The following is a 24778-nucleotide window of genomic DNA, read 5'->3' as shown; positions in this document are numbered from 1 at the left end:
GGGGCTGCACTCTGAAGGGGGTATTTAAAAAAAAAAAAAAGTGCTGTAGTAAAAATTGGTGGCAGAGTGGAGGGAGACTTGGGTTTAGCACCTGAGGCATTGAATGCTCACAACCCAGTAAGGACAAGTCCTTGAGTGGGTGTGCTCCCAGAGGTCCATGGCAGGCCTCCTGCTGAAACCCCAAGGCAGACCACAGGGAACAGTACCTTCCATACCCTCTGTTATTCTTGTCTGCCTCTTTCCCTTTCCTCTCCCTGCCCGCCCCCCCCCCCCCCCCCCCCCGCCAGTTGTGGAGGTCCCTCCTCAGAAATCCAGATGCTGCTGGAGAGAAGCAAGTCCCTGCAGTTGTGATCTGTGCTGCTGGGAGGTCAGTTACCCCTTTCTCTTTCCACCTCCTCTGTGAGGGAGGTCGCCACTGTCCTGCTGAAAGCCAGCACATTGCTCTGTGGCTCTAGGGAGGCAGGGGGACTAACTCCTGAGTTCCTCCTCCTCACCTCCAGGCTTTTCTTTATCCTGCTCCAGTGGCGTGCCTGGTTTTCCCTCTGTCTGGCTGGACCTCCACAAGTTCTCTATCTCCCTACGTGTCTGCCATGGTTTTCAATCTCCAGTTTCACTTCCCCACCCCCATCAAGGCATTGGGAGTGGGGCAGGCTCACCACCTTCCTTGGGTCCACAGCCCCCTCCAAGGTCCTGTCTGTCTACTCTCTGAAGCACAGGTGGGTGGCAATCTCCTGGTTGGTCCTGTGTAATGTGCGGAGGCACTTTTGTCTGGTTATGAATGACGAATTGTGTATAAGAGAGGAGAGAAAAAAGACGACTCATGCTGCCGAGATGCTGATGTCACTTTCAAAATCCAAACATTTTATATTTATCATGATTTTTTCCCTCACTTTTTTGATAGACCTCGTTTTGACAGTATTACTTGTGATCAGTCATCTGCGGAAAAATAGTTGGATATTAAACTAGCCTCTGACTATTATATGCTAATTACAGAAAAGTAAGTGCTAATTACAGAAACAAAGCTTTTCTGCCAAAAATACCAACACAAATCAATAAGCCAGTGTCTAGTTTAGCAAAGCCACTGCTGGATGAATTACTACAGGACACATGTACTATAAAAATTTATTTCTTCATTGAAGGCACACTGAGCCGCAACCACATGAAAAGCCCTAAGCTAGGCAGAGAGGGGGTGGCGACAGGAATGGGAGCCCAGTCAGACATCTACCTTCAGGGAGTTCACAGCTAGTGAGGAACAGATTTCTTCTTGCTGAAACACTCAAGTATAAAGTCTTGCAAAGTTTCCCTTCCATTATTTGACATTCACTAACATAAGTAGATATCATGGAAAAAATTGTATTATGTGGTTTTTAGATTTAGGTATAGACATAAGTTATAGGTTTAGAATAGAGCCCCTGACCAATAGCATTTGACCTGTTTGTACAAATTAACTGTGATCTGAGCCATCTCCATGACCTTTGCTGTCACCTTCCACGTCCTCTGTCACATTGTCGACCACAGTTAGCTACGCTTTCAGGTGACTTTAGGAATTCAGTCCATCCTCCACTTTTTATGACAGATTTAATTGTCAGCTTTTTCTAAATCAAGCTCAGTATTACCTCCCTTCAGCATCTCAAGCTTTCAGACATTGTAGATGACTTCTTCCAAAATAATAGATCCTATTAGATCCTAGACAGAATTTGGTAATTTGAGATATAGGTTGTGATCAGATTTAACACGGTGGTGCTCTTGGGGATTTTTTTATCCTAGAACAGATGGCCGTTGTAATAAAGAAAACCAAGTTACCATATAGCTTTCTCTCTTTTTGTAACGCGTATATATGTGTATATAACGTTTTCAATAGTATAAGACCCAGTTATATCTTTACTTTTAGGCTTTTGTAGTTATGGTGATTACCGTAATCCAAAATCTTCAGGCTATCTAAATTTTACGAAGGGTTTCTCAGGGTAGGTATTAGAATATTTTTAGTGGAAAGTTTCTGTTTTGTTTTAGTTACCTAGTTGAGAGTAATTGACGGTGTTTAGAGGTTATTGTCAACTTTATCTTTGATTTAAGGATAAGATCCACATGTAGTTTAGAAGTACTTTTCCTCTGCGATTAAGGTCTCATGAAACTATTATTTGTAAAAAAGCTAGCTTGTCTGATTCTCTATTTATTGAGGATGTTTGCTTTTTGGTAAATTAAACATACAGCAATTCTCTTTACATGCTTTTCATCATGTTGTATTGGGTTGGCCAAAAAGTAAGATGTTACAGAAAAACCCAAACATACTTTTTGGCCAACCCAGTAAATACTACATGTAGAGGATTTATTTGTAATCTAGGAAAGCAGTCATCAAGGAGGAAAGTGAATATATTATGATAAAACATAAATCAAATGATTAAATTTTAGTTGTATGAGATTACACTGTTGCTCTGAAGTAGTTTTACCATATTAGGGCAAATCAGAAATACTCTGAGGAAAGCCAGAAAATATTTGACTGATAGTTACATTAAGCATATTTTTAAAAATTCATTTTATTAAGTAAGAAAGGGGAAAAGCTTTTACAGAGATGATAAAAAAAACAGTATGAGGTTGTCCCTCTGGCTAAACCCTTCTAAATGCAAGAAGAGAAAGTCCCAAACAGAACACAGGTAAAATATGTTCAGTGTTAAAATATATAGAAATATAGGCAAATTCCTGAAAGAGCTGAGAAAGGGAGGTTAATTCTCTGTAGATGCTCAGAAAAGATTTTCTAAAGTTCAGTACTTATTCTCAACCAAAACTCTAAGAATAGGTATGGAGAATTTCCTTTGTGATATAAGAAGGGCTTATTTATAACCATCTTAGGATTTTTCCTGTGAAAATCGGTTAACCCTTCTAATTATCGATCTTTAACTTAATCAAGCTTTAATGGCAGAACTCTCACTGCTGTGGAGCTATTACAACTACACTCTGCTCCAACTAGTTGAGCTCAATTCTTGCCAAACTCTTCCCTCTCGTTATCTTCTCTAGTGCAGTCCCCGAAGTTTGAACCCCAAATTCTTTTCTGTTTACAGAAAACACAACCTCTTAGGTTCTTAAAATTAGACTAATTGGTCTACTCTAATGTTTCTTAAACTACTAGAGTTTGTAGTATATGGATTTTTAAGTTAAATTATTTTAATTTTGTATTTTTATTTCACTGTTGAGTTAAAATAATTTTACCAATTAGAAGACAAAATGTCTCTTTTGTAGTGCAGATTCACAGTTGAAAAATGCTTCCATGAGAACATAAGACTTGTTTCTTAAGTTTCTCAAGCTGGCATCTGAAGGCCCCTGAGAATCCATATATTTCCGGGGCTCCATAGTAATTTTTATTTCAGCTAGTCTGCACATTATAGTCAGCCCTCCATATCCACGGGTTCCACATTGGTGGATTCAACCAATACCCAGACTAAAAATAGTCAAGAAAAAAAATTCCAAAATATTCCAAGAAGCAAAACTTGAATTAGCTGTGTATTGGGGACTATTTACATAGCACTGACATTGTATTAGGTATTGTAAGTAATCTAGAGATGATTGAAAGTGTACGGCAGGATGTGTGTAGGTTCTGTGCCAGTGCTATGCCACATTATATAAGGGACTTCAGTGTCCTCTGATTTTGGTATCCATGGGGGTCCTGGAACCGATCCCCCACAGATACTGAGGGACAACTGTACTCAAGTGTGAGAAACCCTGAGCCATTAGCTAGTCCCTCACAATTATGTGTCATCTTTTTTCTTTTATAAATTGTGGTCATGGATCTGGTGATTTAACATCCTTCTGACACCACCATCCTCCAACCTGGTAGAAAAGTCACTTAGATACAATCTGAGAATTGCAACAGGCTCTTCTGATTGATACAACAGTGGCAGCACACACTAGTGGAAGAACTAGAAGTACTTTGAAGTCAGCTGGACCTCCTGGAATTCCAGCACTTCTAGTTATGAGAACTTGGTCATGTTAATATGCTGAGTTGTTTTTGTTTCTTTATAAATTTATTTTTATTTATTTTATTTATTGGCTGCCTTGGGTCTTTGCTGCACACGGGCTTTCTCTAGGTGTGGCGAGTGGGGGCTACTCTTAGTTGTGGTGTGCAGGCTCCTCATTGCGGTGGCTTCTCTTGTTGCGGAGCACGGGCTCTAGGCACATGGGCTTCAGTAGCTGTGGCACATGGGCTCAATATTTGTGGCTTGCAGGCTTTAAAGAGCAGACTCAGTAGTTGTGGTGCATGGGCTTAGTAGCTCTGCGGCATGTGGAATCTTCCTGGACCAGGGCTTGAACCCATGTCCCTGGCATCGGCGGGCGAAATCTTAACCACTGTGCCACCAGGGAAGTCCTAGGCTGAGTTTTAATACATCAAATTGGGGCAGTAATGCCACTCTTGAAGGATTGTTGGTGAGAAATAGAAACAATCATCATAAAATGCCTAACAGGAGTATCTCACACAGGAAGGCAGTCAGTGAAAGATAGATCTTACTGTTATGATTATAAGCAAATATTTATGGACTAAGTTGTAATATCCTGATATAATAATGTGGATTATAACTTTTAAGACATACATATAACTTATGTATAATTTTGCCTATTTAGAAGTATGGCATATGGAGCAAGTAACTCCCAAACATGGTACAGATTTAAAGCATATATTGTGTCAATACAATCTTAGATGAATTAATGATGCTACACCCATAACATAAAGAAAAGGTTAGCACTGTGGGGCATCCACACCTGACCTTTGAGAACAGCATTCTAGAGGCTTTCAGCTGGGCTTGCCCCCAGCAATTGACACCTTGACCTCTGGTGAAATAAGCTTAGTAAATGGATGGGTCCACATAAGAAACAGCCATTTTTCATACCTTTTTGTTTTTTGAAATCTGAGGTTGAGGCTGTTACTTCTGCTGAATATAACCCTGTATTTGAAAATCCTTTGGACATAAGGTCAGAAGAATAATATTCTTCTGCTTAATTAATCTTCTTTTGTATTTGGTCTGGCTTCCTAGAATCAGAGATTGGGATAAGGATTTTTGTGAAAATGATGTATTGAGGAGAGCTCTGAAGAGGAGTGAGGGAAGCATGCCAAGGCAGGGGAAAAAATGCTAAGCAAGGATATTGTTTTGTTTTTCTTTGAGGCTAGCTTCTGCTTGATCCCACAGGGGTCCTGGGATAGGGCTTGAAAGGGACCTCTGAGGCACAAATTGCCCCACAGGGTTAGCTCTCCCTTGAGGCAAGGGAGTGGTCTGTTGTACCCCTGTCAGTCAGTCTGGCTCCTGGCCACCACCAAGGAGCAGTGGTGCCCTAACCTTGCAGTAGAGGCAGCTCCAGATCTGTGAGCCATTAGCACCCAGCACTCACAATAGCTGGGGGAGTGGGGGAGGGGCTCTGGCACCAACAACAGCCTCTGTTGGTTTCTTCCAATAGATAAAGCTATCAGATTCCTTATGTGGCCTTCTCTGACTTGGTTGTGTGGGAAGTTCTAAACTAAATTTCATATTTAACTGCTTTAGCAACCTTCAACCAGGATTATTTAATGGCATTCTTTCTCACTTCCTTTTCTTTGTAATTTTAACCTTTCTTCTTTATCTTTTGATTTTGTATTTATCAGGCCAGCATTTTTATTTTAAGTTGCCTCAAATGCCTTTTGAAAGTGGATGAGTGTAAAAGAAAAATAAATATGTAAACTAAAAACCAGTTTTATAATTAGAGAAATACCTGAGTCATCCTCCTCAAAAATCAGGTAAAATAAGTGTTGAATAGAAATGAGAGTATTTACTATTATAATCTAATTTAACATTAGTTATGCTTTCATGTGTACTCAAGAATAAAATAAGCAATAAGTATTATAAATCCAAGGAAGAAAGAGTATTGCATTTTTGCAGATGACACTTTTTTATATGTATAAAGTGCAAGGAAATGAACAAAATTATTGGCGGTAACGAAGAGATATGCAACAGGGTTCTGCAAAATTATAGGCTATGATGGAAATCCTCAAAAGTCAATAAAGTTAGTATATTCTCAAGTCATATAGCTAAAAATATAGATGACATTTGTTTAGAAAATATTTTGATCACTCAAAAGAAATATATACTTTCATACACAACCTGTGAGCTGAGGTGTCAGTGCCATTTCTCACTAGGAACTCTTGGTCTTAAGTACCAGGTGTGAGGCTTCCATACATGGCACCCTGTGAGCAAGTGAGATTAGATTAAGCACAAAGGAAAGGATAAAAAGACTTCTCTGACCTTCTCTGAGAATGAAGCCTAGGTAGGTCAGAGATTGGTTCAAGATGGCAGAGTAGAAGGATGTGTGCTCACTCCCTCTTGCAAGAGCACCGGAATCACAACTAACTGCTGAACAGTCATCGACAGGAAGACACTGGAACTCACCAAAAAAGATATACCACATCCAAAGATAAAGGAGAAGCTGCAGTGAGATGGTAGGGGCGCAATTGTGATAAAATCAAATCCTGTAACCCGCTGGGTGGGTGACTCACAAACTGGAGAACAGTTACACCACAGAAGTCTACCCCAGGAGTGAAGGTTCTGAGCCCCATGTCAGGCTTCCCAACCTGGGAGTCTGGCAACAGGAGGAGGAATCCCTAGAGAATCAGACTTTGAAGGCCAGCAGGATTTGATTACAGGACTTCCACAGGACTGGGGGAAACAGAGACTCCACTCTTGGAGGGCACACACGAAGTAGTGTGTGCACCAGGATCCAGGGGGAAGGAGCAGTGACCCCATAGGAGACTGAACCAGACCTACCTGATGGTGTTGGAGGGTCTCCTGCAGATGCAGGGCATAGCTGTGGCCCACCGTGGTGACAAAGACACTGGCAGCAGAAGTTCTGGGAAGTACTCCTTGGCATGAGCCCTCCCAGAGTCCGCCATTAGCCTTGCCAAAGAGTCTGTAAGCTCCAGTGCTGGGTCACCTCAGGCCAGGTGAGGGAACTCAGCCCCACCCATCAGCAGACAAGTGAATTAAAGTTTTACTGAGCTCTGCCCACCACCAGTCCCTCCCATCAGGAAGCGTGCACAGGCGTCTTAGATAGCCTCATCCACCAGGGGGCAGACAGCAGTAGCAAGAGGAACTATAATCTTGCAGCCTGTGGGAAGAAAACCACAATGACAGAAAGACAGACAAAATGAAAAGGCAGAGGGGGGCTTCCCTGGTGGCACAGTGGTTAAGAATCCTCCTGCCAGTGCAGGGGACACAGGTTCAAGCCCTGGTCTGGGAAGATCCCACATGCTGTGGGGCAACTAAGCCCGTGTGCCACAACTACTGAGCCTGTGCTCTAGAGCCCACGTGCCGCAACTACTGAAGCCCACGCTCCTAGAGCTCATGCTCCGCAACAAGAGAAGCTACCTCAATGAGAAGCCCACATACTACAACTAGAGAAAGCCTGCGCAGCAGCAAAGACCCAATGCAGCCAATAAATAAATTTATTAAAAAATAAAAAAAGGCAGAGGACTTTGTACCAGATGAAGGAACAAGATAAAACCCCAGAACAACAACTAAATGAAGTAGAGATAGGCAGCCTTCCAGAAAAAGAATTCAGAATAATGATAGTGAAGATGATCCAGGACCTCGGAAAAAGACTGGGTGCAAAGATGAAAAAGATGCAAAAAAATGTTTACAAAAGACCTAGAAGAATTAAAGAACAGAGATAAGCAATCCAATAACAAATGAGAAATACGCTAGAAGGACTCCATAGCAGAACAACTGAAGCAGAAGAACAAATAAGTGATCTGGAAGATGGAATGGTGGAAATCACTGCTGCAGAACAGATTAAAGAAAAAAGAATGAAAAGAAATGAAGACAGCCTAAGAGACCTCTGGGACAACATTAAATGCACCAACATTCACATTATAGGGGCCCCAGAAGGAGAAGAGAAAGACAAAGGACCTGAGAAAATATTTGAAGAGATTATAGTTGAAAACTTCCCTAACATGGGAAAGGAAATAGCCACCCAAGTCCAGAAGGACAGAAAGTCCCAGACAGGATAAACCCAAGGAGAAACACGCCAAGACACATAATAATCAAACTGACAAAAATTAAAGACAAAGAAAAATTATTAAAAGCAACAAAGGAAAAACAACAAGTAACATACAAAGGAACTCCCATAAAGTTAACAGCTGATTTCTCAGCAGAAACTCTGCAGGCCAGGAGGGAGTGGCATGATATATTTAAAGTGATGGAAGGGAAAAACCTACCACCAAGAATACTCTACTCAGCAAGGATCTCATTCAGATTCAGTGGAGAAATCAAAAGCTTTACAGAGAAGCAACAGCTAAGAGAATTCAGCACCATCAAACCAGCCCAACAACAAGTGCTAAAGGAACTTCTGTAAGTGGGAAACACAAGAGAAGAAAAGGACTTACAAAAACAAACCCAAAATATTTAAGGAAATGGAAATAGGAACATACATATCAATAATTACCTTGAATGTAAATGGACTAAATGCACCAACCAAAAGACACAGACTGGCTGAACAAAAGCAAGACCCATGTATATGCTGTCTACAATAAACCCACTTCAGACCTAGGGACACATACAGACTGAAAGTGAGGGGATGGAAAAAGATATTCCATGCAAATGGAAATCAAAAGAAAGCTGGAGTGGAAATACTCATATCAGATAAAATAGACTTTAAAATAAAGAATGTTGCAAGAGACAAGAAAGGACACTAACTACATAATGATCAAGGGATCAATCCAGGAAGAAGATATAACAATTATAAATATATATGCACCCAACATAGGACCACCTCAATACATAAGGCAAATGCTAACAGCTGTAAAAGAGGAAACTCCCTAACACCATACACAAAAATAAACTCAAAATGAAGTAGTGACCTATATGTAAGGCCAGACACTATAAAACTCCTAGAGGAAAACATAGGAAGAACACTCTTTGACATAAATCACAGCAAGATCTTTTTTGACTCACCTCTTAGAGTAATGAAAATGAAAACAAAAATAAATAATGGAATAGATGATTGAACTTGGTGTACCCCCAAAAAAATAATAATAAAAATAAATAAATAAATAAATAATGGGACCTAATGAAACTTAACAGCTTTTACACAGCAAAGGAAACTACAAACATAGATGAGACAACAACCCTCAGAATGGGAGAAAATATTTGCAAACGAATCAAAAAAGGATTAATCGCCAAAATATATAAATAGTTCATGCAGCTCAATATCAGAAAAACAACCCAATCAAAAAATGAATGGAAGACCTTAATAGGCATTCTCCAAAGAAGATGTACAGATGGCCAAGAGGCATGTGAAAAGCTGTTCAACATCACTAATTATTAGAGAAATGCAAATCAAGACTACAATGAGGTATCACCTCACACTGGTTAGAATGGGCATCATCAGAAAATCTGCAAACAATAAATGCTGGAGAGGGTGTGGAGAAAAGGGAACCCTCCTGCATTGTTGGTGGGAATGTAAACTGATATAGCCACTACGGAGAACAGTATGGAGGTTCCTTAAAAAACTAAGAATTGACATATGACTCAGCAATCCCACTACTGGGCATATACCCAGAGAAAACCATAATTCCAAAAGACATATGCACCCCAATATTCATTGCAGCACTATTTACAATAGCCAGTTCATGGAAGCAACCTAAACCATCAGTAGACAAATGGATAAAGATGTGGTACATGTATACAATGGAATATTATTCAGCCATAAAAAATAACAAAACTGGGTCATTTGTAAGACATGGATGGGTGTAGAGACTATCATACAGAGTGAAGTGAGTCAGAAAAAGAAAAAAATATTGTATATTAATGCATATATGCGGAATCTAGAAAAATGGTACAGATCAACCGGTTTGCAAGGCAGAAATAGAGACACAGGTGTAGAGAACAAACATATGGACCCCAAGGGGGGAAAACAGGGTGTGTGGGGGGGTGGGGATAGATTGGGAGAGATTGGAATTGCCATATATACATTAATATATATATAATAGATGACTAGTAAGAAAAAAATATCAAATTGTACACTTTAAATATATGCAGTTTGTCGTATGTCAATTATATCTCAATAAAATTCTTTTTAAAAGGAATAAAAAGAAATACATACTTTAAATGTCTTCCAAATTCCCATGTGAAAGCGTAGGTATTCTATTAATATCTAACGATGATGATACAGAAGAGAATGATCTACAGAATAAAATAGGTATAAAATATTTGTACATCTATATGAACAATTCAAAATTATTTACTCACATAAAAGATAACTTCCCACTTCCTGAGTTATTAATGTTCAATGAAGTAGCCTTTTCCCCCTTTACCACTGTATTATGAACAACAAATAAGCTTAAATGAACAAATAAATTATTAGAAACAAGTGTGCAGTGTTTCCTTTGCACATTAGAAAATCCAATTTTCATTTTCTTGTTAAAGTATTTGAATTATATATCATAATTTAACATCTTTTAAAGCATCCTTTATTCTTTAAGAATTATTTCCACATCCATTAATTAATTGAAGCAGCTCATTTATAAAAACGTGTAACATTAATCAAACTTGAGAAAAAAATAACAACTTGAAAGTAACTTTTATCATCCAAATACTAAACCAATGCACTAAATGATAGGGGTAAATCAAAAATGACAAAGGTAAATGAACTTGATCTGGAGAATTCTCTTACTAGCAGCCAGAAGAGGGCAGTTCTTAAGCATTTTAAAACAAACTCTTCTTGTTTTCACTTAACTTGTGCTTAATGCTTTAAAAGTCCTAGAGATTTCAGTTTGGGTTTGGTTTAGTTTTGCTTTGCTGTGATAGCATGTACCGATTTCTTTATTTCTGCCTAATCTTTGAATGCCATATTATATGGAGATATTTTTCCTAAAACGTAAAAAGAGCCAGGAAGGTCACAGTAGGTGGGGACTTGGGGTGGCTGGTTTGGGCAGCCTCTGAAAGAAGTGGACAGCTCTTCTGTGCGTAAGGTGTAGTCACACAATAGGGCTTGAAGATAGAAGCAAGTGACTTGGGGTTGCCAAGCAGAGGTAACAAAAGCAGATGTTATCCTGGATCGACACCAGGACAAGCTGCTTTTTATACTTGGCAATTTAGTTCTTTTATAAAATCCAATTAAGTACCAGTTAGGAAGATGTATCAACAGTTTATCTTAAAAAGACAAAGCCATCAATTAATTGCCTTACTAATATAATCAGAACCTCTTTCCATTCTAAACCATTAGATAAAACATGGTAATGATAATGGAAAAATAGTCTAAAACAGATACAATTGTACATGAAGTTTGTTGGCATTTTGATCAACTTCATCATTCTTAAAGTATTTCACATTTCTTGCAGAGAAAGTTAAGCACAATTCTGGTATTTAATCTAAAATAAAGACAGAAGTCACAGCAGGCACCTAAAAGTTCCATGTGGATCACACAGTTATTCACACATAATCCTTCAGGTGGTATGCTGAATTGTCCTCTGGCTGTGTGGTAGAGACGTGCTGCTGCTTGGATGGGTGCAGCAAAGCTTCTGAATTCTTTTTTATACAGGGTGTGCAAAAAATCATGCCAGAGATAAACAGCAGCATGGCCGAAATGAATCCAATGTAGATGGCTCCTCCAGGTTCATGTTTGTTGCTTTCTGAAACTGTCAGATCCAGAAAGTTCGCTATGATCTCCTTCGTGTACCACACGGTCGGTATTAAACCAGAGATCCCCGCAGACATGAAACAGACTCCCCCTGCAAGACAAGCGTGACTCTTGGTTTCCCTGTCCCCTCCTAAGCGTGTACATTTCATCCCGACTATGGACGTGCTGATCCCCACGGCAGACAGGACACAGGCCAGGACCATGGTGGCCCGCGCAGCCTGCACGTGGGTGGGGAGGGCCAGGACGGAGTACTTCAGGGTGCAGCTGAACATCCCGGTGCTGTACCACGTGCAGTCCATCCACAGCCCTTGCAGCTGCACGATGGCCGTGATGATGTTGGAACCTGCATCCACATTCACCTTCCAGTTGGGCAGCAGGGTGGCCGTGAGTACTCCAGAGACCCCAGATAAGGCCAGGGTGAAAGCAAGGAGCTGCAGACCCGCTGAAGCCATGATGTCACTGTTTGTTCTCCTAGAAAATCCTGATGGCTGTTGGTCAGAATTGTAGCTATTTCTGTACGGCAGAGAACCAAGTAACAAAGGCTGGGGAAAGAAGACAAAATCAGGATTGAATGAAGGTACAAAACACACAAAGACGTCTGTGTACAGTGGGAGCTGAGAACACATCTGAATAGGCCCCAGCAGTGGCTGAGGACACGGCTTCCCAGGAGAGAAGCTCACACCAGGCCCGCAGAGGCTGCCATTGTCCTGAATGCTTCTGATTGTACGGTGCTTGATACATGGCATAAAGGAAAGAGCTGTCCACTTTGCTCTTGTATTTAAAATTTAAACTCTGCTGAAGTTGTCTGTGTACCTTGTTAGGAGATTTAGACATATTGTACTCCAGCTGTAGGATAGCTGATATAGAACTTTAATAGTATTACAGGTTTTAAAAACTTTATTTCTAATTTTCTATAAGTAATAAGGAAGAATAGTTTAAACCCACCTGTTAAAATTGATTTATAATATACACTAGAAAAGATTTAAGTATTCAAAACATTATTTTATTTTAAAAACTTACTCAACACTGTGCCACTTCACATGGCCCAGGTGAATTATTTAAGAAGAAGAAGAAAGTAGTAGAAATCAAAGTCACTGGCATGATTATCTCTAATTTCCAGTTTGCGAAATCCTTACTTAGGTGAGCAGTTGTTTCCTTTCAGGTACAAGTTACTCAAAACTGAAACAATTAAACCACTGTCTTTTGCTTAGTAGAATGTGAGATCCTTTCTAGTTGGACCAGAATCATTCCTGACCCAAATGAAGAAGTCTGCTGCAAAACCGGTTATTCAAAACAATTCAGAGGTAGTGACATAGAATCTTGAAAGTACATACCAGAAGTAACCACATCATTATTTGTATGAGAGTGTATCAAAAGTAATTTACACTTTTTTCCTTCTTCCCTTCCTTCCCTCCCTTCCCTCCCTTCCTTCCCTCCCTTCCTTCTGTTAAATAAGAGGGAAAGAGCATTTACTTTGTGACTTGGTATGTTTTAATCAGGAGATACCTGCTGCCTTCTTTGAAGAAAATATAATGGTTTCTGAAGTACAGCAATACTGACTTTTGTGTTTCCAAATTACTTTTTGAGTGATGTATTAGAATGCCTCTATCATGAATTATACATATTTCACAAAAGGCAGTATGAGCTCTGAATCTAAAGCACTTGGGTCATACATAGGCTTTCCAGAACCTCTCTGTGCATTAGTATCCTCTTCTGGAAAGTGGGGAGGATTATAGTATCTATATCATGGAGTTAAATACTTTCATAGATTTTAAAGGTTTAGAACAATATCTAACCTGAAGAAAGTACTCAGTAGATTACAATTGACATTGTTATTAGTATTTTTAAAATTTATTTTATTTTGTGACAGTTGATATTTAATGACATTTGGGTTTTTTTTTTTTTAATTCTCTTCCTTCCTTGGGCCAATTTATTTTCACAGGACATTAGAGCTGAAACCATAGATATAATCTTGGCCATCATTGTTTCAGATCAGGACACTTAGGTAGTGGATCACCCCAGGCCAAACAGGCCGCAGCAGCAGATCGGCAATGCCCACTTTGCCGCCTCTTCCCACCTCACTGCATCCTGCATCCTCATCCCCCTTTACACAGAAATCCTCCCGTGTGCTTCCCATGGGAAGCAGGGAGAATGCTACATCTAGAGGCAAAAAGCACCATTAACTATCAACTTCACCCACTCCCTTTCTCATCAAGAAAAAAAAAGACTCCAGAGGGAATTAATAGGACAAATGAGCAAATGGTTTAGCTTCAGAGACTCACCAAGGTGGTCGATGCCTGGCTTTTGTGAAATATCTGCAGTAATGAAAATCCATGCCTGTGTTACTTTTAATACAGTTGTATAGTTTCATATAGTTATAACATTGATTCCCTAAGAGGTTAAATCCTGGGCTGCCTGAATTCCATTGTTCTATTTTCATGATCTTAAAATGTAAATTCTTTAGTTTCAGGAGATTTCCCTGAGATTTTGAATTCTTAGTTTCACTATAAGCATCAGTGCCTAGGCTTTGCCTGTCATCCTACAGTTCATTCTTTTTCTGCTTTCCAAATTTCTTTTCATATCTGAGATGAAAATAGAACAAAAGTTAAAGTTCCTAGAAAAAAAATATGAAGCACATGTTTATAGTTTCATAATAGCTGTTTTCAGGTTTGGGTTTTAACATTTCAGACTCCAGCCAGCTTACTCAATTACTGCCTTCTCGGACCATTTTCAGCTTAAGGGATTTTTCAAGAGGGAGACTGCTGTTAGCATTCTCTATGAGCATCTCGTTTCTTTCTTTTTACTCTGGTTGAGTAACCTTTATGTGTTGATCAGTCTATGCTCAGCTTCCCAATTATAACTCTTTTCTTCCCATTAACCAATACATTTTATAAATTCCAGTGTAATTCAGACTTGCAGACAGCTTGTTCATCTTAATTAACAAGTGCTGGCAGTGATAAATTACAGATGACCAAAATCAGTGTAAACAATATGACATAGCATTCAGTTAGCATAGTGCTCACTTACTATTGAATATTGGACTTTAAGTGCTTTCCTCTCATAGGGAACTTATGCAGAAAGAGTTTGTTCTCCAAAATGAAGGTCATTCTTTTCCTTTTATAAAAATATACTGGCATCTTAGCTATATTGCTGTGAAATCTTTTTTTTTTTTTCCCTCTGCAGCCACAAGCATGGTACAGTTCGTGGCCTGTTCTCTCAAATTTCTGTCTTGTAGAGAATAAAGGCATACTTTGTTTCACTGGTTGTGGTGCTGGTAGTGGTGAAATACTGTGAAAGTAAGCAAAAGCAGAGGGGTCACATATAAAAACTTAGTTCTAAATAGAGAACTCTCTCATGCTTCCAGAATCTGTTGCATATAGAACAGAACCTCTAATGTTAAATTTATGAGCTATTTCCCAAAGAAATTCTAAACTGGATTTCATTAAAATGTAAAGTCAGTTTTCCAGACAAGATTATTTATATCAAATCTAGTATTTAAAAACAGATTTACAACTTACAGTTCAAACCAAGTTATACTTGAAGATCTATATTTAGGTCATGAAGCATTATGGAAGCTTCTCGTTTTCCATACCTTTTGTCAGTAGCCTTCAGTGTCTTAACTCTCTTCTGTCAGTTGTCTTCAAATGAACCCCAATAAGATATGATGACGAGAAACCACATACATGAGGCTCAGTTCACAGCTTCTGAATATTAGTGATAAAGCTGCAACAAGTTAACTTGCAAATAGCAAATAAAGAGCAACATATAAATCTGAGAGGTGAAAACTGCTGATGGTGCTAGAAGATAAATACCAGGTTCTCCATCTCATTTTTTGAGCTGTGGGAGAATTAAGAAAAGAGAGGCGGGGAAGGGAGGGAGTTGTTGTTACAACAGGATTTGTCGAAACCTGAAAGCTGAAAATGCTTTTGTGTCACTATATACAGAGGAGGAATTATTTGGGTGCTCACAAAAAGACTTTCTTTTAACATTATGTTTTAGTCCATAGTTATAACTTATTTTTGAATTTTTATCTGTTGGAAGATACAGTTTATTATTTTATGTCCCTAGTTAAAGAATATGGTCTGAAATATTTTTAACTAGACTGTGCTTTGCAAACGATAGTTACGTGAGACTATCTTTTTATTCTGATTCTTTTGACTTGTCTGAAATCAAGATTAACAAAATTGGTAACTTTCAGACTAAACATTCAAGAGAGTTTTTTACATATATTTTGATAAAAGTTAAAAGAAAACCCAACAACAGCTGCTAGCTAGAATCTGATCAGTAAACCTACAAGTATTTTTTGGGGGGAGGGGGGAATCCTGAATTTTCTTCTGTGAGTCTTTCCACTGAGAAAGATTTCTAAAGTATAACTTAATAAATTAGAGAGTTTAGAAAATGTTTTAAAGAAATTACACCAAAATCATGTGATGAAACAGATGAAACAAATCAAATATTTAGGTTCTAGACCATGAATAATGAAAGACATATTTCATCTTCATCTACTTTGGGTTCTTATTTTTTTCTACCTCAGTAATTTTAATTCTACAAGCTATACATTCGTAGCCACTATAGAGAAAGAAAGATAATTTTATGATTGGATGTTTAAAATTTTATAACTGCTAATAGCCATGTTAGATGTTAGCCATTTCTTAAAAAGCAATAAATTAAAAAAATGCATGTTTCAGTTATCTGGATTTCTCTAAATTTTTTGTTGTATTTTGTTCGCTTGTTTTAATCTTTTCTGAGTCTGGCATTTAGCAAGATACTGTTTTCTCCTCTTAGAAATCTAATGTCTGTGGATTTGTTTTTTAGCCATAGTGTTGTAATTTTGATATATAAACTTACTTTCTTCTTTTATTTCATGGAGATATATAAACAATTCTTTATATAAGTTCTGGATGAAGTAGAGTTGAATTTCAGGCACTAACACTACAGCATTGTTATTACTGCTGTATGAAGAAATCCACCAGACCCCTTCAGTGTCTTGGCTTGTTTTGCTCCTTGCCGTGGTTGTCGTGCAGACTCACCTCTGCTGATCCTGACTGGTGGCCGGTGGAGGGACCACGCTGTGCCCTGCTCTGACCTCCAGCATAGTGTAGCTTGCTGAGGATAAATGGGTTAAGCATGCTTTAATGCAGCGGTCCCCAACCTTTTTGGCACCAGGGACCAGTTTTGTGGAAGACAGTTTTTCCACGGATTGTGGTGGAGGGAGAGTGGTTCAGGCAGTAATGCAAGCGATGGGGGGCAGCAGATGAAGCTTCACTCGCTCACCACTCACCTCATGCTGTGTGGCTTAGTTCCTAACAGGCAACAGACAGACCTGTACCAGTCCGTGCCCGGGGGTTGGGGACCCCTGCTTTAATGTACATTGCTGTTTTCGAAACCTTTTTGATTATTTCTCTGCCTTGATGAGAACACTTATCCTCTAATATGTTACCTGCCTGTTTTAAAAAAAAGCAAACTTCTTTTGCAAATAACTTTCATTAACTATAGACCTTTAACCCAAGGCAGAATTTCTTGTATAAAAAAGGGGCTAGAGGAACTTCCCTGGTGGTCCAGAAGTTAGGACTGGCGCTTTCATTGACTCTGACCCGGTTCGATCCCTGGTGGGAGAACTAAGATCCTGCAAGCCACCTGGTATGGGCCCCCCCCCCCCAAAAAAAGGAGCTAGAAAGTAGAGGTGTATAGAGAAATATAATTCATTGACATTATTATCTATTTCCAATGTGGGTACTAAAGAGAATTAAATCTTTTAAGTCCAGAGCCTTCCCTAGATAAATCTTATCTTTATCTTTACCTTAGTTTATGTCTCTTCCCTGAACTCTGACCTTCCCCACACTAGTTCTCCCCAGTTTCCCAATGCCCATTAATGGCAAACTCATCCTTCCATTTGGCAGACCCTAGATCTTAAAAGCACCTTTGATTCCATGCTCAACATCCATTCAGTCAGCATATCCTTTTGTTTCTGAACTTCGGAATATTGGGTTGGCCAAAAAATTTGCTCGGGTTTTCCCTTAAGATGTTACAGAGAAACCCAAACGCACTTTTTGGCCAACCCAGTCAAGAATCCTACCATCTTGAGCCCCTCTACTGCTTACTCTGGCTTAAGACCTCCAGAGTGTAAACCTCACAAGAGCAAGGATTTCTCTGTCTTGTTAACTGCTGATTCTCCTGTGCCAGGAATGGTGCCTGGCTTATCGTAGAGACACAATAAATATTTGTTGAATGAATTCAGAAACTGATTTTGAGTATGTAAAATAATACATTACCTTTACATAATTAAAACTAATTTTGTCCTTTTTAAATGACTGTCATTTTAAGTAATTTTGCAACTCTTTAGTTTTATAATCTTGATGTAATAATAATGTTACCATTTATAAACTGCTTCCTATATGCTAAGTACTATTTGAGGTATTTAATTCTTTACTTTTAAATTAATTAATTTATTTATTTTTGGCTGTGTTGGGTCTTCGTTGCTGCGCACAGGCTTTCTCTAGGTGTGGTGAGCCAGGGGCTACTCTTTGTTGCAGTGCGTGGGCTTCTCATTGAGGTGGCTTCTCTTGTTGCAGAGCATGGGCTCTAGGTGCTTGGGCTTCAGTAGTTGTGGAGCTCAGGCTCAGTAGCTGTGGCACCCGGGCTTTAGTTGCCCCCCAGCATGTGGGATCTTCCCAGACCAGTCATTGAACCCATGTCCCCTGTATTGGCAGGCGGATTCTTAACCACTGTGCCACCAGAGAGGTCCCTGTTTGAGGTATTTAATTCTTAAAACAAGCCTATGAGATAACAGAAATCATCATTTTACAAGTGAGAAAACTAAGCTCCAGAGAAGTTAAATAACTTAATCAAGGTCCATAAAATGAGTAAGTAGCAGGAATGTGGGATTCAGGCCCAGAATATTGTGATTTTTGAAGCCCTTGCCCTGCCCACATTTAGAACCAAATGTGTTTTTAAGTCTCATTATGAGTCATTCCTTTCTGTGGTAGTCTGGATTAAGCTGTGGAAACAAATGACCTCTGACATCTCTGTAGCTTTACATATAAACACTTCTCACTCACGCCAAGTCCATGAGTGACTTTGCAGAGGAGCTGGCCAGTGACCCATCTCTTTGCTTTAACATTTTTTCATTTATCTGTTTTTAAGAAAAAATTACATGTGATTCTTAGTTTTTCTTAGTTGATGGTACTCTGGATAGTCAGACAGGCTTTTCTTTTCTTTCTCAAAGAATCTGTAGTTTGACTGAATATTTCAGAAATAATAAAGATACCAAACCTTTGTGGGAAGTAGTTCTCCAGATCTGTCTCTCTCACCCCTCCCCACACATGAGCATCATCTCCCTTTAGAAAAGCCCTGAGGCCCAGGTCCTGCCCAGTGGCTCTTAATTCAGTTGTCAGGGATGATGCCCAGTCATTGTATGCTTAAAATGCTGCCCACTTAATTCCAGTGAAAAGCTGAGTTTCTGATTTTTAAAAAAACAACACTGTCTCTCATTTGCTTTTTTCTCTTCAACCTTGAAAATAATTAAAGTTCAGAGTAAGATTAAGATAGTTACCTGTTCCGGTCCCACAAATTTAAAGTGATTGACTTAATCTTAAAATAATGTTTCTCTTCTGACTCAGTCATGGGAAATTAACAGTATCAGCTATGAGTACAATCAGTGCCTTATTTTCCCCATCTTTATGATTACTTTAGTTTTAAAATAATGCTTTAGGCTGCCCTGAAGACTTTATCTTTTAGAATTGGTAGTTTGTAGCCTAGCTGATTATAGTGAGGACTGTGTTAAAAACGAAGATGCCTGTTCTGTGGTTGATGTGTGTTCCCAGATGTCTGAGGAGGCCATCCTGGCTCCAGTGGCTCTGTACAGGTCGAGTATATGTTTCTGCATGTACGTTGCCCTGCCATTTGCTCTATTGTTATTACCTTATTTCTGCAGCATTCTGTTGCTCCTTTTTATGTCTTCATGTGAGAGGATCTTGAGAATTTGTTTTCTGTCTGTATCACATTATTTTAAAATATTGAGACTGTCTTTGGATTTTGTGGTGACACTTGCAAATCATCCTAGTTTTTTCAGTCTCATAAATAAGTATATATTTGTTGTGACCTTGCTGTTGCATACTCTTTGCACATTATTTTGAAGAGCAGGACATTTTTTAAAAAAACATTCTCACTTATTGGTAGTAGCTCAGATGTGGGCTGGACGCCCCTTGTATAGGCCTGGCTCTCAGCTCACCGCCCCTCCTCCTCTTCCCTTCTTCCTCTTTGCCTTCCTTCCCTGCGACTCTCCCTCCCTGCCCACTGGGTCTCCTACATTTCAGTCCCAGCCCACTCCAGGGTCCTGGGTGGGTTTGTGTGGACTTTGTGGTGTTGCCAAATTAGAGAGCTTGCATCAGTTTTAATCATTTCTTTTATTGTTATATCTCCAGTTACATACATAAGGGGTCCCCCAAACCTCCATGAGTTAAACTAGTGAAGTCAGCATGTAAAGGAAGAGATCCGGTGGCTACGGAATCCATCTTTAAAAAGACAGAATGTCTTTCAAGTCGGAAACAGGAAGAGCAGGACAGCATGAACACATTTAAAGAAAACCTCCGGAAATGGAGAAGCCGGTCTGGGTGCTGAGAGCACAGGGACTAGGAGAATCTGGTTCCCTGTACCTTGTGCTGATGAGTGGCCAGCGAGCATCACAGCACCATCTGTGTGCGCTTGCTCCCATTCCATGCCTCTGCACAGCCTTCTCCGCGTAGCAGAGCTTGCACTTTAGGTAGTTTTTATAGGAAGGGAATGTACTGACAAGTCAACTTTGAGTGTCTCTGGCAGTTATGACTCATTACAGATTAATATATTTGCATCCATATTCTTTTATCAGTCTTCATAATAGTAATAATGACATTTATAGCAGCAGCAGTTATTGAGTACCTGGTGAATTTGCTTAGACTTAGGCCATCCCTGAGAAGCTGATTAATTCTGAGGTGCGAGAGTTTCTCTGGACCCATGAAACGAAACCAGAGGTCAGGCCCTGGCTGTCACCTGCTCCGCTGCCACAGCACAGCCCCTCCCCTGGCAGGGACCTCCTCCACACCCACCCCCGCAGGGAGCGGGTGGTGGGCACAGGCCTGGCGCAGCTCATACAGGTGCCTCCAGGTGCCGCCCTTTCACAAACACCAAAGTTGTGGTTTGTGGGAAAGGTTGTGGGTTTAGAAAGGTGTTTCCCTGTCATCACTTGGAAACTCCAGGCAAAGAATAACAGAAAATCCTTATCTGATATTTGTGAGTTCTTGACTCTCTTGTACTTTGTTTAGGATTAAGTGTTCACCTCCCTGAAATTGTTTCCTTTCTTGCGACCAAGAGACCTTCAGTCATCTTGTTGTTGCTGCTAGTAGGGATAATTTACATACATACATATATTTACATAGATAATATACACAATAAAAAGCCCTCTCCATCCCCTCCCCTCACCCTGGGCACCTCTCAGGCTTATTTCTCACCGTGCTCTCAGCTCAGCCTGTCATTCTCTTATATGCTTGTGCTCTGAGAGGGAACACTGTGACTGTTTAAAATCTGTTCTTTTTGTATGATTCCAAAGAGGAAAAAGAGAAAAACCATTCAGACAAAAGGTGTGGTGGAACATCTGCAGAAATTAATATTGTTTCAATAACAAACACCAATTGTAAACTTTAAAGAAAGAACTACAGGACCTAACAGTATGTCAGTCTTCGTTGAATACCTTGGTTTGGAATACCTGGAATGTTGTTGGAGTGTTTCACTTGTAAAGTTTTACAGTGGAAATTCTGTCCTTAAATTGGGCTTAGGACAGAATTATGGGCAGAATAAAACAACTCTAGGAAATTTGATCTACATATTTATAATGTTTTTCTACAAGATGCACAAGTATAATATATGCAGTAATGACGTGTGACTGCAAGGCCCGGACGTTCTGATGGGGGCTGTCCCTAGCTTGGCATCGGAACCTGGGGAGCAGGCAGACACGTGCTCACCCTACCCTCGCTTCACCTGACACCGGACTTGACTCTCCCAGATCCTGACCCCATGTTCCCTCAGGTGGTGCCAACCACCTCGGAATCGCTAACCTTACCCATTTTTGCCTATACAAGTCTGTTGGAGACACCACCGCCTTGAACTCTGAATCCTCCTTGTGTTGTTCCTGGAGTCTTTCTGATTATTCCCCGCAGTCATTCTTTGTTCTCATCATTCCTGTGTCACCTCCCAGTTATGGTTCTATCTTGGCTAAGTAAATTAGAACTTTCTAATTGTTTTCCTCTCCATTGGCTTATCCTTTAATGGTCTTGAACACCATGGGAGCTATTGAAGACCTTTCCTTAGATAATGGCCAGTATTGTTTCTGTACCTTTTTGTATGGTAGTTACTGAGCTCTTGGGCGTATTATGACCATCTCCAAGTCAGAAACTGGGCTGTACTGTCTTTGGTGTTCCCAGTACCATGTTGATTCAAGATCTGGGTTAGCAGTATCTAGTATTTAAGATTTAGTAGCTTCTTACCCCAGTTCTCTTATGAGTCCACAGTGCTGCTCTGAGCTCATAACCAGTCACGTCCTAGACACCCTGGTCTGGGAAATGGGACATCCGTCTCCAGCTGCTGTCACCAAGGCTGCTGATGTTGAGAGGCATAACCTCAGCTTTGTGCAGCACTGACATTACAGTGGGTTGGAGAGGCAAATATTTAACGTCGTTATAAATGCTCTAATTTGAAATTTTAGTAGGTCATTTTGTTATACTGATAGGCCATGTTTGGAAAGGGGCTGGCAACATTTAAACTAGAATTTCCAAGTGCATTTAGTGTCTGTGTACTGATTTCTTTTTTGTAATCAAACCCTTTAATAGACTTAAAACTGAAGGAGGGAAAAATAATGGTTGTCATATTAAATAAGTATTCATTTATAAGTGAAAAGCATTTTTGTACCTGTTACCATAGTTACCAAGCAGCTTTCCTGTGGTGCGAGAGAAAATGGGCTCCATCATACAAAGTAATCCTGTGAAGTGCATTTGGAGGCCGGAGTAGAAAAGAGGGTGGTACAGGTTTCCTGGAGAAGCAGGACATGTTATAGGAAGAGCCTTTTTGACACTGAGTTTTATGTGGTTCTCCCCTAAATAGTAACTGTATTTGATTGTGATGGAAATTTTTTCTTATCTGAAATACACGACTAGCCAACTTAACTGGGTATCAAAATTATATTCAAAGTTTAGAAGTCTACTGCTACAGTTTATTTGGGGTGCTGCTATATTTATACAGGGTTTTAAAACTTTTTCAAATAAAAACATTAGACATTGCCTGTATTTGCAAACACCAACTGTATCTCAAAGGAATACGAACAGGCAAATAAAGATGAGGCCAAAATTTTAAAATCCAAGGATCCTGGGAGTGTCAGTTTCTGTACTGGAAGAAGAATGCATCTATCCCTGTTTTTGTGCCTTTGGTCTTAATAGTATTTGAACATTAGAGTTTTGATACTATTTCATGGGTTTAGGGTTGGGTAGGGTTTAATTTTATCTCATAATTTTTACTAAAAGATTATTTTCTCTGGAGTCTGGCAGGCTGCTGACTGTGGAAGAATCCTGCCAGAACTGACTTAACTGGGAAGGATTGGATTGAAAGTGTTGAAGGACCTGAGTCATAGAGGGTTGGCAGAATGAGAGGTGGGGACAGGAATGCCAGTGTGCGCAGATGGTGGAAAGGGGTGGGGTGAAGTCGAGAGAATGGTCTAGAACAGTTGAATTCACATCTGTTTTTCCTTCCACAGACGTGCTCTCAGGTGAAGCATGTCTCTTCCCTCTGTAGAATGGTGCTTTTTTCCACTTAATCCCTGAGTCACCTCCCCAGTCCCATATGCTTTCCAGGGACTCTCTTCTCTGTGTTGACCACAACCCTCTCTGGGACCCCTGGACCCTGTTCCATGGGGTTTTTGTGAAGGTCTAAGGAAAATCCCAGCCTTTTAACCAAAACAGTTTCCTACAGGAAGTACTTGTTAGTGAACTTTGAGGAACACATAGAACACAATTTGAAAAACTATTAAAATTTAATAAGAATGTTGAGGTAGGCACTCTCTGCAGTGGAATAACTGCTCTTCCACCAAAGGCATATAATCGTCACTAAAATAGTCTGAAGGCTGAGGAACATATCAGGGAGCATTTTCAGTTCGCAAGTCCTCTCCATTGGCAGTTCTCGCTTTACTGCTTAGAACATTCTCAGTGTTTGCCAGCGTCAGTGACTGACGAGGGGGAGGAGGTCTGGTGGGGCAGCTCGTGGTGAGGCAGCTCAGACCCCGCAGGAGAAGCGCCACTGATGCCTCTGGAAGCCCATCTGGGTTGGTCATCTTTGGTCTTTCTTGTCCACACAGTCTCATGTCATATGCAAGTCTTTTTCCTCCAACCTAAAAACAAAAACAAAACAACAACTTCCGCATCCTCATATATCACAGGCCTATTTTAAGGAGGTAGCCACAAGGATCTTTAGGAGCAAGTCATCCCAAGACAACATGACAGCCCCTAGGGAATTTTAAAATATAGAATTCCTTTTGAAAAGCAGTGGTACAACCCACACTTCAAAATTGCTGTACTTTCTTAGCCTTTGTAGAGTCTGTGTGATGTTCTAAGTGGCAAGTTTGGCAGTAACCCTTTAGAGACTAAAGCTTTTGTAAATTACAGATAGCCTTCCCATTTCCCAGACCATGGTCTCTGTCAGGCTTTTGTGTGGGCGATAACTGCTGACTCCATTTCTCCCTTCGTCTTTATTTTCAGTATTTTTCCATTGTTGTTTTGAATATATCCTTGTGAATTACCATGAGTCCATTTTTAGAATAGGGCAGGGTATACATTTCTTATCAGATATGCCTGAAAAGGTTTATTTTCTGATAAAGAATCTCAACAGCTCGTAGTAGCTTAACACTTAAACAGTAATATTGCTGATGGTTTCCATTCTGTTTGGATCCTGCCTGTGCCCCTTGGGACATTTAAAGTTGCTACCAGACAGTTACGTGGCCGTGCAGATGCCGAGCCTGAATTCAGTCCAGCTGAGGAGTCAGTGTCTGTGTCCCAAAGAAGCGCTGTCCTAAGTGATTCCCTTTCTAGGGAGTTTAGCGCTAAGTGTCTCTCTG

General features: G+C 40.0%; 2 protein-coding genes across 2 annotated transcripts in view; one reads left to right on the top strand and one right to left on the bottom strand.

Moving 5' to 3' along the window:
• TFB1M (transcription factor B1, mitochondrial) overlaps positions 1-24778 on the top strand; it is a 63960-nt gene that overhangs the window by 35259 nt on the left and 3923 nt on the right.
• On the bottom strand, positions 11391-12117 carry CLDN20 (claudin 20). Its single transcript, XM_057739339.1, has one exon. It carries the CDS (start codon positions 12099-12101, stop codon positions 11442-11444), a length of 660 nt encoding a protein of 219 aa, XP_057595322.1. The 5' UTR covers positions 12102-12117; the 3' UTR covers positions 11391-11441.

The sequence above is a fragment of the Hippopotamus amphibius genome, chromosome 6, assembly GCF_030028045.1.
Source record: "Hippopotamus amphibius kiboko isolate mHipAmp2 chromosome 6, mHipAmp2.hap2, whole genome shotgun sequence".
NCBI classification, from domain to species: Eukaryota; Metazoa; Chordata; class Mammalia; order Artiodactyla; family Hippopotamidae; genus Hippopotamus; species Hippopotamus amphibius.
The sequence above is the reverse complement of the archived record's forward strand: the minus strand, read 5'-3'. Positions and strand labels throughout refer to the sequence as shown.